Below are 14,363 nucleotides of genomic sequence, written 5' to 3'. Positions count from 1 at the left end.
TAAGAATGTGACATAAGAAATCAGAGCAGCAGGAGCCCATATGGCTCCTCTAGCTTGTTCCACCGTTCAGTGAGATCATGGCTAATCTGCTCTTGGCCTCAAATTCACATTGTTGCATGCTCCCCATAACTCTCGGCTCCCTTGTTTTTCAAGATTTCCAGTTTTAAAAACATTCTGTGGATCACAGCTGCCAAATTATTATTATTATTTCACATCAGGTAATCTCATATGAAGCACACAAATCTACAGTATCCTTTAGAGCAGCCAGTGCATCCAATAATTCAGCACATTATAATCAATGTGGTGGTGTCGTGTTGGAGTTGGTGAAAATGGCAGAGGATTATTCTTTGCACGTGAAGGCTGGTAGGGTGAAAGGTGAGAACAAGAGGGACCCTATCCTTGTTCTGGGAGTGGAGGGAGGGGGTGAGGGTCGTGGCACGGGAGATGGACTGCACGCTATCGAGAGCCCTGTCAACAACTGTAGGTGGGAGGTTGTTGACAGGGCTCTCGTCAGCGTGCGGTTCATCTCCCACCCCAGGACTCTCACCCCCTCCCTCTCCTCCCAGAACAAGGATAGGGTCCCTCTTGTTCTCACCTTTCACCCCACCAGCCTTCACATTCAGGCTTTGACAAAGGGTCAGTTGGACTCGAAACGTCAGCTCTTTTCTGTCCTTACAGATGCTGCTAGGCCTGCTGAGATTTTTCAGCATTTTCTCTTTTGGTTTCAGATTCCAGCATCTGCAGTAATTTGCTTTTATACATTATAATCAATCACTTGCTAACCCATTATCCACTCAGAAGATGGATTATCTTTCATACATTTGGCCAATGCCTTTAACTACTGTCTATTGCTCAACAAATACATGTTACAAACAAGCGCAACTGGGAGTTCTGATAAAATGTCATCAATTTGAAGCATGAAATGTTTTTTTCTCCACCGATGCTGTCAGATCTGCTGAGTATTTCTCGCATTTTCTGTCTTTGTTTCAGACTTCCAGCATCCACAGTATTTTGTTTTAGCATTGATATTTTAATGCCAGGAGCCTGCAGGCTAACACACAGAATTGTGCTTCTCACCTTCTTTAAAACTGGAACGTAACTACTCTCCAATCATTTGCCACCACTCTTTCATTACAGGTAATTTATTCTGTCCAATTGTAGACTTACTCTTCTTGCTCTTATTATTTGGAAATATTCCTTATTAAACCTGAGGCCAGCTAAAACTCGGCTCCCAAGCTTTTATTAATGCCAGGTCCCATGCAAACATTACATTTATTACACTTTAAAATTCTCACGCTTGTTTTCAAGCCTATCCATGGCCTCATCCCTCTATACCTGTTATTTCTATCCCCACAACCTTTGGAGGTACTCATACACTCTCATTCATGTTTTTTTGAACAACAGTATAAGTTAGGTGTCTTAACTGCATAAGTCAAACAATATTAAAGTATTGTCTTTGGGTGGAGTTGCGAGGCAGCCAGCGTTACATTCTTAAAAATCCTCACAAATGGTCAAATTGGAAATGGTAAACTATTTTATAGTGGATGACATTTTGTTAGGCTCTTCCCATCCAAAACTTGCCTACACACAGTATACAATGGTAGATAACATAAACATGTTTTTAGTACATATAAAGATGTCCTGCAAGGAAAATTGTCTAAAAGGAGGAAGATACAGAAAGATCTGGGTATCCTGGTACATGAATCATAGATTGCAAATATGGAGCAAGTAATCAGGAAGATTAATAGAACACTCTGGTTTTTGGAAGGGGAATGAATGCAAAAGTAGGGAGATAAGTGAGGTAACATCTGGAGTGTTGAACTTTGGGAAAGATGTTAATGCACACAAGTGTTTCAGAGAAGTTTTATTATATAATACCTGGAATGAGTTCACGCTTTATGGGTAAAGGCGAGACAGGCTAAGACTGTATCCTCTGGAATTTCTAAGTGTTTAGAGGTGACTTAATTGGAACATACAAGATCTTGAGGGGTCTTGACTGGTTGGATGCCAAAAGGATGTTTCCTCTTGTGGGAGAATCAAGAACTAGGGGCCCATTTAAAACAAAACTGGTGTTTCTCTGAAAGGGTCGAGAGTTTTGGAATTCATTCTTCAAAAGACAGTGGACACAGAATCTTTTTAAGTTTTTAAGAAGTAGATAGATTCTTGATGACCAGGTGGATGAAAGATTATCAGGGATGAAGAGTTCAGGTTAAAATCAGAACTGCCTTCATCTTATCAAATGGTGGAGTAGGTTCAAATGGCCAACTCTTGATCATATGACTTCACCATATAACAAAAAAGTTGAAAGCAAGAATTGAGATTGAAGAAATATAATCGACTATTTAAATTGAATTTTTTGCACGTTCTGATAGACAAATAGCTCACAGTCCTTTTATATTTTTACTGTGTGAAGCAGTTGGTTTTCTCTGGCTCTGCTGCCCAGCTTCACTGAACGAGATCTCAATTCTTTGTTCACAGAAGCACCATGTAGATATTTTGAAATCAGAAAAACATTGCTGTCCGGTTTTAGAGCAAGAAACTGTTAGGATCAGCTGAGGAAGAGGAATTGGCACCCCTTGCTTTGAACCTCTGCTGGCCACAAATCTTTTTTAAAAAGATTTTAGTGTGTAGATATGTAACATGTCAATTAAAGGTTAGTTTCCAGATCAAAATGAAGGACCCAATTAATTACAAGGTGTTTTTGAGAGACAGAAAGAGTAATTCGATTACCTACTGACCAAGAAGAAAAATAAATAAAAATGTGACATCAAACACAGGTAATTTGTTTATAATGATACAGACAGGAAAAAGATGCGCAGTTTAGAAGTACTCAGAAGCCTTGAGGTGCTAATGCCACAGCTGATCAATTGTTGATGCATATCTTTTTTCAATTTAATCTGTTCAGAGTTATTACAGCATACCTCTAGAGCAGGTGGGGAATCGAAAACTCAGGCCTTCTGGCTCAGAGGTCGGTACAGTACCACTCCACCCCACACGTATCCTTACAGTGGCAAAATCTTAAGTTCTCAGAGATTGTCTGGTTTCTGAAGAAATTTCCTAATTTCCTTTCTCACCAAGTGAAATATGCTGAGTGAAACAGGCAAGATGAGAGAGATCTTCCTAGATTTTCTTAGAAATCATTGCTTCTTTCACCATGATCTGCTACTCAAAAGCAATGGTCAAAATGTAATTCAGTGAGAATCACTGAGTCTAGCTCAACTGCCTTTCCATGCCAGATAATTGGTAGGTGTGCCTTTCATCTCAGTTTATCATACAAGTGAGAGTTTAAACAGGAGGTGCAAATTTCTTGATGCCAACTGAGCTGCTTGCTTTTGATGTGTTTAGGTAAAATTATAATATCAGTACAGATGGTTTTGTACACATTGCAAATAGATATCTAAAATGAAAAGACTTAAAAAGCTCACTGTAAACAATATTCTAAAAAAGTAAGCATTGCAATATCCTACTCACTTACCTAAGCATTAGATTAGATTAGATTAGATTAGATTATATTAGATTACTTTACAGTGTGGAAACAGGCCCTTCGGCCCAACAAGTCTACACCGACCCGCCGAAGCGTAACCCACCCATACCCCTACATTTACCACTTACCTAACACTATGGGCAATTTAGCATGGCCAATTCACCTGACCTGCACATCTTTGGACTGTGGGAGGAAACCGGAGCACCTGGAGGAAACCCACGCAGACACGGGGAGAACGTGCAAACTCCACACAGTCAGTCGCCTGAGGCGGGAATTGAACCCGGGTCTCTGGCGTTGCGAGGCAGCAGTGCTAACCACTGTGCCACCGTGCCGCCCACAAATTGCCGCCCATTGATATTAGCCAAAGTATTTCATAAAGTAAAATGTATTGCTTTTTAGTTAACTACAGTTTTATGGAATAACTTGATGAATAACTTGCATTTACACATTGCCTTTAACACAACATGCTCTCAGATGCAGAACAAGAATGATTTATCGATAGATACATTGATGACACTGAGCAACAGAGAAGATATTAGAGGAGCTGACCAAAAGCTTGGTCAAAGAGACATATGTTAAGCAGGACCTTAAGAAGGGAAGAGAAACAAAGAAGGGAATTCTGGAGTTTAAGGCTTGGGCAGCAAAATGAACATGACCAATTAACACGGACATGCTCCAGAGGCCTGAATCAGATGATTTTAGCAATTTGAAGCACTACTGTAGGGCTGTAGGACAAGGGTGACCAGGAAGGCACCTGAAAACAATGGTACAAATCTTAAAATTAAGGCACTGCAGAACCAAGTGTAGGTCTGCAAGCATAAGAGTGGGCTGAGTCATAGAGACATAGACTCACAGAGATGTACAGCATGGAAACAGACCCTTCGGTCCAACCCGTCCATGCCGACCAGATATCCCATCCCAATCTAGTCCCACCTGCCAGCACCCAGCCCACATCCCTCCAAACCCTTCCTAGTCATATACCCATCCAAATGCCTTTTAAATGTTGCAATTGTACCAGCCTCCACCACATCCTCTGGCAGCTCATTCCAAATACATACCACCTTCTGCATGAAGAAGTTCCCCTTTAGGTCTCTTTCATATCTTTCCCCTCTCACCCTTTAGTTCTGGACTCCTCCACCCCAGGGAAAAGACTTTTGTCTATTTATCCTATCCATGCCCCTCATGATTTTGTAAACCTCTGTAAGGTCACCTCCTCAGCCTCCGAAGCTCCAGGGAAAACAGCCCTAGCCTATTCAACCTCTCCCTATAGCTCAAATCCTCCAACCCTGGCAACATTCTTATAAATATTTTCTGAACCCTTTTAGGATTCACAACATCTTTCCGATAGGAAGACCAGAATTGCACGCAATATTCCAACAATGGCCTAACCAATAAAGGAAAGTCCAGTTCCCCAGAACATGATCTGGGTTTCTGGATTAATAGCCTGGTGATAAATCCTGCGAGGCCATCACCTGCCCCAATTCAGCAAGGTGTAAGTAATGGTGTTTTTATCCTTTCATTCAATTAAGGTGACACTGGCATAGCTGAACTTTGTTGCCCATCCCTCATTCCCCAAGGCATTTCTCTGTTTAAATAATGTGTTAAACATAGTGAGATACACAACACAGGGACATGTGGTCATTAACATTGGCTCAATGTCGAAGGATTTCAATAATATTCTCTAAACGTTGCTATTGAAAACCCAAAGGGAAGGAGCAAGGCGAGTCAAACATGACAACATGAAAGGTGAAAGAGTGAGAGAAAGGGAATCAATCAGGAAGTGCTGCTGTCAGGAATCCCATTAAAAACTTCAAACTCTGTTTCAGGCTCAGTCCCTCCAGAAGATGGAGACTCTTCCACACCTGGACTTGGGACAGTTCTCTCAGCATTGATGTACTTTGGTGAGAGTTCAGTTATATCATACATTGACATTTTTTACTCTCATTTCAGAATTATGATGATGTGACATACATAAACTTACAACGGGTTGAGACAAAGGTGGAACGGATTTGGAGAGAGCAGTGAAGCTCGGCCTGGACAAACTGTTCAATTATTCCCGTTTTGGCAATGCTGCAGGTATATCAGATATTCCATCAAAGTAACAACAGAACATAAAGTGACTGTTTACTCTTTCACATTTCTTGCTTGATACTTTCTACATAGATAGACTCACTGACAAAGCATACCACAACTGTCAATTCCTGGGGATCCTTTGGTCACATGCTGCTATTTTGTCAAAGTATCACCCTGGCTTTAAATATGAACTTTTTTTTGTGTAGGGCGCAAGGCAGAATGCCAGAGGTAAGTACTGGAATGATCAAATCTCGATCTAAAGGTAATAGAGGGATCGATAAGCATTTCATCTGATGAGTTACAATCAAGTATAAAAATTAACCATCTCACCCCCTTGGTTGCCTAATTAAATAAAACCATAAGACATAGCAGAAATTAGGTCATTCAGACCATAAAGTCTGCTCCGTCTTTCAATCATGGGTAGTAAGTTTCTCGACCCCATTCTCCCACATTTTCCCCAGTTACCCTTGATATACAAGAACCTAGTGATCTGTCTTAAATATACTCAATCACCTGGCCTCTACAGCTTTCTTGGCAATGAATTCCATAGACTTTCCTCCCTGGCTGAAGACATTTCTCCTTATCTCTGTTGTAAGATGTCTTCCCTTTACTCTAAGGTGGTGTCCTTGATTCCTAGTCTCTCCTCCCAATGGAAACATCTGTCCAGGCCATTCAGTATTCTGTATGTTTCAGTTAGATCCCCATCATCTTTCTCAACTCTAATCATAAACCCAGAGTCTTCAAGCATTTTTCATATGTCAAGCTTTTCATTTCTGGGACCATTCTAGTGAATCTCCTCTGAACATGCTCCAGGGTCAATACATCCTTCCTGAATTATTGGGCCCAAAATTGCACAAAAAAATCTAGTTGTCACTTCATGTTGTTTTAGAAAATAGGTCTCAATTGTATTCTGAGAACACACCCTTCAAGTTACGTCTGTCAATTTAATTTGTTTAGTCTTCATAAGTACTGCATTACCCTTGTTACATGGGCATCTGATTTCCACTCATCCAACATGAAACACTGTTCAGGAGCTCTTAAACTACACTGCCCATGCCCCAATATTTTATTGTTTTAGCTCTACCTATACTCATACTACGTGCTGTTTTTTTCCAAGGCCAAGATCTTTTCTCCCTATTGCCTTGAAATTAGTTTTCATAACCAGGATTACTTCACCACCTCTTCTGTTCTGCTAATTCTTTTCTAAAAGCAACCTAGAATATGTGTCCCTAATCTTAGTTCATCCTCAGCCACAGCTCAATATTGGATACTAGACAGAAGCATTTATTCTAATAGCTCCATTAATTAAGCTACTTGTTTCAAATGTTTTATTATTCAGATAAACCACCTTTTAATGTTTTACTAGTTTTTCCCTGATGTGGTGGTCGTTGCTAATGCCTGATTATTAATATCAAACATACTAACACTGCGTGACAAATTGCTTGATTAGATCCTTTAACCTTATCCAAAACTGTCGTTACGTTTTAGACTCATCTCTCCCTTCATTCATGTTATATGATGGAAAATAAAGTATGAAGAAAAGATTCCAGAGTAGGATTTATCCTTAATCAAGAATATTGTTCCCTTCATCCACACTTCCATTGTGTACCCAATAAAATAATTTTTCACCTCGTCTAAAATCTCCAAAATTATGTAGAGTTAACATATATTCCCTTGCAATGTACCTCATTAGCTGTTTGAAGAAACTGTTATTGCTAAATCCTTTAAGACTCCACTACCCACTGTTGCATAAGGCACGAGACTCTCCCTGATCAATTTATACTTGAAGACTGCTCAGGCTTTGCACGTCACACCAACAATCTCTCCAATTTTGCATAATAGGGTAACTGCTCATGCAACTGTCAAATATTTAACGCAGCACATTGTCAGCAAATTACAGATCTAAAACTTTTTATTGCTATTAGTAGCATACAAAGATATACATAGGATAACAATGAAAAGATGAAGTCAGACTTTGACTTTACAATACAGATAACCAAGCAAAACTTTTCAACACAAACTAGTATTTGCGTATCAAACTAGTCACAACTGTTTTCTAATTATTTCCAACATTATAAATGTCTGAGAAAAATGACAGTACTGTTACCTTTCCGAACAATGCTACCAATAAGCACTGAGTTATCGAACACTACAAAGTTCTAAACAGCATACATATTAAGATACATAAAAAGCTTTCTTAAAAAAAATGGAGATTGTTCAGGATTCTAGAACTCAAAGCCCCAGTGAACACATTCTGCCTCTATTACAACTGTTTCTTTTTGACCAAGTCATTCATTACTTAGTCTTAAGATTTGTTTAGTACTTACAGTAGTTTATATATTGTCTGCATTACTACATGGTTATTCAAGGACAGCTATCACTATCTTGTTAACAAAAACGCTACTACAGGTTGAGAAAAGCATTTTTGTTACAATCAGCCAAGGAATATTAAGCCACCACAACAGTGCTTTAAGATAAACGCAAAGTAAATATATCTTATTCATTACTGCTGTATTTTTGTTTTTACAGATTCAGAATTGATCGAACTATTCCATGCCCACTTTGGAGATGCTATTGATCAACTGGTTCACTTGCTCCTTCCTCTATTTTCAACTCTTCTTGTTCTGATGCTTCCTCGATTGGTTGCTCTTGCAGATCTTGTTGCTGCTGCTGCTGCTGTTGTTCCTGAGGATTTTCAAACGGGTTTTCACCCTGTACGCAAGCAAGAAATCCAATGATGAATACACAAATTATTTGCTTATAAAATTATTTTATGCTGGGGAACAAATTAGACCTCGCAGAATAAATGCAACAATCACTCAAAATTGCATCACAGAAAAGCAAACCAGAGGAACAGAATTGAATAGCAGGGAGGTTATGTTAAACTGTATGGACCTTGGTTACACTACACTTCACACTATTAGTACTACAGGTCATTCTAGTCACCATATTATAAAATAGAGGCAATACAGAGAAAATTTACAAGGATGGTAATAGTGGCTATGGGTATCAGGAAAAGGTTAATAGGCCGAGTCAGTCTTCTCTTGAAAAATGGTTGATGGGTGGCCCAATAGACATCTTAAAAAGTCAAAAAGGTTTTTATACAGACTGGACACAGAATGTTTCCTATTAGATGACACTATTCAGAGGTTTTGCACATCCAGGCTGGTTGGATCAGGGTAACCATGAGTGCACAGGATAGCTTTGATGCTATCCAATATCAAGCCTGCATGACTTGGGGCTCTATTATGAGATTGCTGATAAAACCAATCTCATTGCATGTGGAACTGTAGGAATCCCAAACTGTATACTGGCCACTAAAGGCTTGTGCTAAGACAGTAGTAAAGGACACCCTGACCAAGTTCTCAACCTGCAAAATAATGATAATTTTAATCAGATCATTCCTTGCTGTCTATTCGTGAAAGACTGTATGGTCATATAGGTCCTGAGAAATGTTTTGTCTACCTCATTACCCTGGAAAAGTAAGGTACCTCTGAAGTTTGAGTAACATGGGGGTAGCTGTTTCAAACTGCTACTATGCCATAGGAGTACCAGTGGCATTGACCACTAACAGGATGCTGCGGTCAAGTCAACAAAGCATTCTACCTACCACACAAATGAATATTGTACGTGAAATACAGTGCCATGAGATACCAGGTACATAGACCAGACATCCCAAACACCAATGGATGTTATCATCATTCAGCTGTTCACAACAAGCAAGGTAGTAGCCTTATCTAATCAAACTGTGCTAGCAAAAATCAAGCATCCAACATTAGATGTGATTCTACAATGGGACAATTATTGCATAATTTTGATTGTAAGAAAACTTTTACTAACAACCAATTCAGAATAGTCAGTTGGGCTCGCACACCTGCGCATGTTGGAAGCTACATATATGAATATACAGGGCTCTACTGTTTCAGACAGAAACAACAGGGAAATCCACTGTGCCTGTTTCAACTCAACAGTCATTCACTGGTTCATTCCTCAGGGCAACGGCCTGACTAATCAGAGTCAATCTGTCTAGTTTAAAATTTAAATGAAAATGTAAATCAGCATTAATTGAGCATTCTCCAGGGCAATGCCTCTAAGAGTCCACTTGCCAATTGATCAGCAGTCTCCTCTCATGCCGTATGAATGCTAATTTTCCACTTGAATTGACATTTTTGTGATTTGCCCTGAAAGGTTTAATCAAGGAATCCCTATAGTGTATCAAGGAACCCCTATAGTAGGCCATTTGACCCCACCAACCCTCTGAAGAGTAACCACCCAAGCTCATTCCCCCTACCCTATCACTCCACATTTACACCTAACGAATGCACCCAACCTACATATCCCCGAACACTATGGGTAATTTAGCATGGCCAATCCACCCTAATCTGCACATCTTTGGGCTGTGGAGGTAACCGGAGCACCCAGAGGAAACCCATGCAGACACAGGGAGAATGTGCAAACTTCACACAGACAGTTGCCAGAGGGTGGAATCGAACCCAGGTCCCTGGGGTTGTGAGGCAATAGTGAAAAGCCACCCCCAGTACTGTAGAAGGGTTACATCCAAAACATTGACTTCTCCCCCTCCTGACCCACCCCCAGTCCTAAAGAAGGGTTACACCCAAAATGTTGATTTCTCCACCTCCTGATGCTGCCTGGCTTCCTGTATTTTTCCAGCCTCTACCAGTCTACCCTAGATAAAAAGCTTTGATTGTCTGCTTTTAGCCGGCCTATTGATACTTTAGCAGAAACCTGGCTAACAAATGGGGAGTCCATTTTCCCTACAGAAGTCACCAATTACACAACAGAAGGTTTATAAGAACCACAGAAGAGCATTCTTATGTCCAAGTCCTACTGTAACACTTTTTAAACCACTTTTTTCACAACACCATGCTGCCTCCTTAGACTGCAAGGTGTCCTGTAAATATCACTTCCTTTCCTACAAACCATTATGCAAATCCACTGATCTTCCTACTTGCATTATTCAACCTTACCTTCAAGAACATGTCAAATTTAGCTTTCACAGTTGGGTTGTTCAGCATGCTGCTGGCTGTGAGGAGACTTTCCCTTCTGACTTGGTCATGGTAATTCTGGAAAGTGAGCAGCAACACGAAAGACAAAAACATGTTCAATGGTACAAGTAAGTTTACCATCACAAAGCTTAAATGATCCTTGCATAAACAAAGCCTATTAAGAACAAGAAGCTTTTATACTCTTAAAGCACTTTTGGATTCACTGTTTAAATGATACCAGCTTCCTTTATATCAATTTCTGACACCAAAGTAAGGCCTATTGTTGGTCACATCAATCTCTGCAAATACTATTGACTTCTTGCATTGCAATGTATTACTTTCTAAATCGTCTCATTCACAATTCTTTCCATTGCTTATCAGAACCCCCAAAATCATGTGACAACTCTAACTCTCCAGCTAAGCCCATACTCTGCTTTTCCATTCACCCTCTTGATTCAGCTTTGCAACTGGCACATCTCCTTACTTACTAAGACATTTTAAATACTAAAGACAAGTGTAACTGGCTATTGGTTAGTTCAAAACTAGAATATAGACCACAAAATAAATTCTATTTGTACATTAATCCAATGTGCAATTTCACTCAGTTTTAAAAATTCTTGAGATGTTTTTACAGACTCTAAACTTAACAATGGAGGAGTCAAATACTTATCTGTAGGAGCTTTCAGAATAAATAACATACCTTCTTGCTGTTGGTATGTTCATTGGACTTCAAATGCTGTTGTACAGAATGAAATAGGAAAGGAATATAGGTATTGCATACTGCACACTGAACAGCTTCAACCTTCTTCATTTGGTCATCTGGAGCAACTCCTATAAACCAAAAGAAATGCATTTTCTTTAGACTTATTTTAAAAAAAAAGATACTTGTAAATGATTCCTATTGAGATTCATTTTCATTTGAAGAATTCAGCCCAAAGACATAAAACTGTGCTAAACTTTTTCCTATTTATAATTCATAAATGGATGAATGTATTACACCCAAGCTCTCATGTCATTTAACTTTTGATTAACCAGTTCAGTTTTGCACAATGGAACTTTCAAATGTGCAAAATTCATGATAAAACACTGCATATGCAGACTGAAAAACCACTTCTGAAGCAAGTCTGACTTCATTGCTACTATAAATATCAATATCCAGAGTAAATATTGCATTATCCTTCAGCATTTCATTTGATGGCATATATATAGTTTTATATTACATAAACATCCTTGTGCATTTAATGTGCACACAACAGGGCAAAACACATTAACAATAACGTGCAACTAATTCCTGGAGCATACACAAGATTTTGTTTTGACTAGACTTTTGAAAAACCTAGGGAACAGGCTATTCTAAATGTGGCTTGGTACAGCAAAAAGGGGTTAATCAATAACCTTGCTGCAGGTGGTCTTTTAGGTCTAAGTAACCATATGTTAGAATTTTTCATCAGGATAGAAAGCAAAATAATACAAACCAAAACTAAATTTGAACAAAGGAAACTATGAAGATATGAGTGGTGAATTGACTGCGACACACAATAATAGTGGACAGGTAGTGACTGAAATTTAAATAACAGAAGCATGTACTGCAACAGTTACATATTTAGTTATCCAAAAGGAATGTATCAGAAGTTACCCAACCATGGCTACCAAAAGAAATCAAGGATAGAGTTATATCCAAAGAGTCATCATACACAATTTCTAGAACAAGTAGCAAGCCTGAGGTTTATAATTCAAAGGAGAACCAAGAGATTAAATGAGGACGGACGAAAAAAAGGAACATAAAAGCACACTAAGAGCTTCTATATGTATGTGAAAATGTTAACCCAGACAAATGCAGGCTCTCTGCAGTCTGAAATGGGAAATGTGATAAAAAGAGATGAGTAAATGGCAGAGCAATTAAACTATTTTAGTTCTGTCTTCACAGAAGCTATTTCCAGGACTGCTAGGGAAAGTATATTGTTCTGCTATTGTGCACATTTGAAAATTGAATCATGCAAAACTGACCTGGTACAGCATAAATAAGCTAAATAATCTCATGAAAACTGGGTGCAATGCACTTGTTCATTTATTACAAGGAATAAAAAGGAGAATGCAAGGTCTATTGGGAAGTAGAAACTGAAATATATTAATATTAGTAAGAATGAAAAGCTGGGAAATTAATGGGATGAAAGCTGATAAATCCTGATAATACACATTCCAGGGTACGAAATAAGATGACCATGAACTTAGTGGACATGTTGGTTACCATTGTCCAAAATTTGGTGAATTCCAGACCAGTTTCAGATGAAAGACAGCAAATGCAAACCTCCTATTTAAAAACGGAGGCAGTAAACAGGGAATTACACACCAGTTAGACTATAAATGGGAAAATGGTGGAACCTGTACGGATGTTCGAACAAGACACTGAAAATATCAATGAGATTACAAAAAGTTTAGTTATGCAGCAATTGTACTTGATAAGCCTACTGCAGCTTTTTGAGAATGTGTCTAGTAGAACAGATGAGAGAACCAGTTTCTGATAACGTTCCAAAAAAGAAGTTTGCAAAACCAAAGCACAAAATATTGGTGATAACATACTGGGATGGTTTGAGAATTAATTAGCAGACAAGAAACAGCTGGAATAAATGAGTCATTTGCAGAGTGAAAGGAGATGATAAATGGGGTATCAAAGGGATTAGTGCTTGCGACAGCAATGGTTAGCACTGCTGTTCAGAGTGTCAGGAACCCAGGTTCAATTCCAGCCACAGGCAACTATATATAGAAACCTACTACAGCTTCAGCGCTCCGAAAGCTACTGCTTCCAAATACACCTGTTGGACTATAACCTGATGTCGTGGTTTTTTTTAAACTTTGTACACCCCAGTCCAACACCGGCATCTCCAAATCGTGCCCAAAGAGATTAGCCATGGCAAATGCAGGGTTACAGAAATGGAGTTGGCCTGGCTGGGATGCTCTTCAGAGAGTCTCTGTGGACTTGATGGGCCGAATGGCCTGCTTTTCACATGACTGTTATTCAGTCCCATATAGTGTGACTACACCTGTAATTTTGTATGCAGATTGGGTCTCCTGACCTAAGAAAAAATATATTTGTCATACAGGGATGACAGCAAATGCCCACTAGACTGAATCCTGGGGTGACAGGTTTGTTGAGAGAGGAGATTTTGGGTTGACTGTATTTAATGGAGTTTAGAGGGGATGAGTGGGGATCTCACTGAAACACACAAAACACAGACAGGTCTGAATGCAAGCCAAGACACTGAATATATTCATAAATAGATTTCTAGAGGCTAGAAGTGTCTAAGAGCATAAACAGAGAACAAGTGTATGACATTGAAAGACATCAGCCATGCTCAAGTTGAATATGGAACTAGTTTGATGGGCCAAGTGGCCCACAGTTGCTTGCATTTTCTATGTACCTTATCCACTAGTCAATGAATATTGGATACAAATGTAATTGTAAAGAAATTAATGATCATCATGAAGTACCACCATATACATACTTTATTATGAAAATGGGTTTCTAGAAGGATTTGCGTAAGGTTTCATATAAAGGGCATTAGCTAATAGTAAAATTCATGAAACTGAAAACAAATTATGGACTTGGTTAGGTGATTATTCCGAATTTCTAACAGAAAGAAAGTGACCGGTAGTTTCCCATTAAGATCTGAATGAAGGCCGAACTATTCACTACATTTTTAAAATGAAAATCTTAGATGACGTTACACAAACTCATGTATCCAAATCTGCCATTACTCATTGCGTAAGGATAGTGTGCAGCCATTCGTTTTATATTACAC

At 39.0% G+C, this 14,363-nt stretch overlaps 1 protein-coding gene across 1 annotated transcript in view; it reads right to left on the bottom strand.

The window, feature by feature from the left end:
* Positions 1-7,451: 7,451 nt before the first annotated feature.
* znf326 (zinc finger protein 326) overlaps positions 7,452-14,363 on the bottom strand; it is a 50,498-nt gene continuing 43,586 nt past the window's right edge. The window contains exons 11-13 of the mRNA XM_043698758.2: positions 11,264-11,394; positions 10,546-10,641; positions 7,452-8,269 (exon numbers count right to left, since the gene is read on the bottom strand). Coding sequence (XP_043554693.1) covers positions 8,129-8,269; positions 10,546-10,641; positions 11,264-11,394 — 368 coding nt within the window. The 3' untranslated portion in view covers positions 7,452-8,128. The remainder of the gene's footprint in view (positions 8,270-10,545; positions 10,642-11,263; positions 11,395-14,363) is intronic.

Source organism: Chiloscyllium plagiosum, unplaced genomic scaffold, assembly GCF_037043375.1.
Source record: "Chiloscyllium plagiosum isolate Xiang-an unplaced genomic scaffold, Cpla_swu_hap1 HiC_scaffold_9, whole genome shotgun sequence".
Classification (NCBI taxonomy): Eukaryota; Metazoa; Chordata; class Chondrichthyes; order Orectolobiformes; family Hemiscylliidae; genus Chiloscyllium; species Chiloscyllium plagiosum.
Note: the sequence above shows the minus strand (reverse complement) of the source record. Positions and strands in the feature narration are given on the sequence as shown.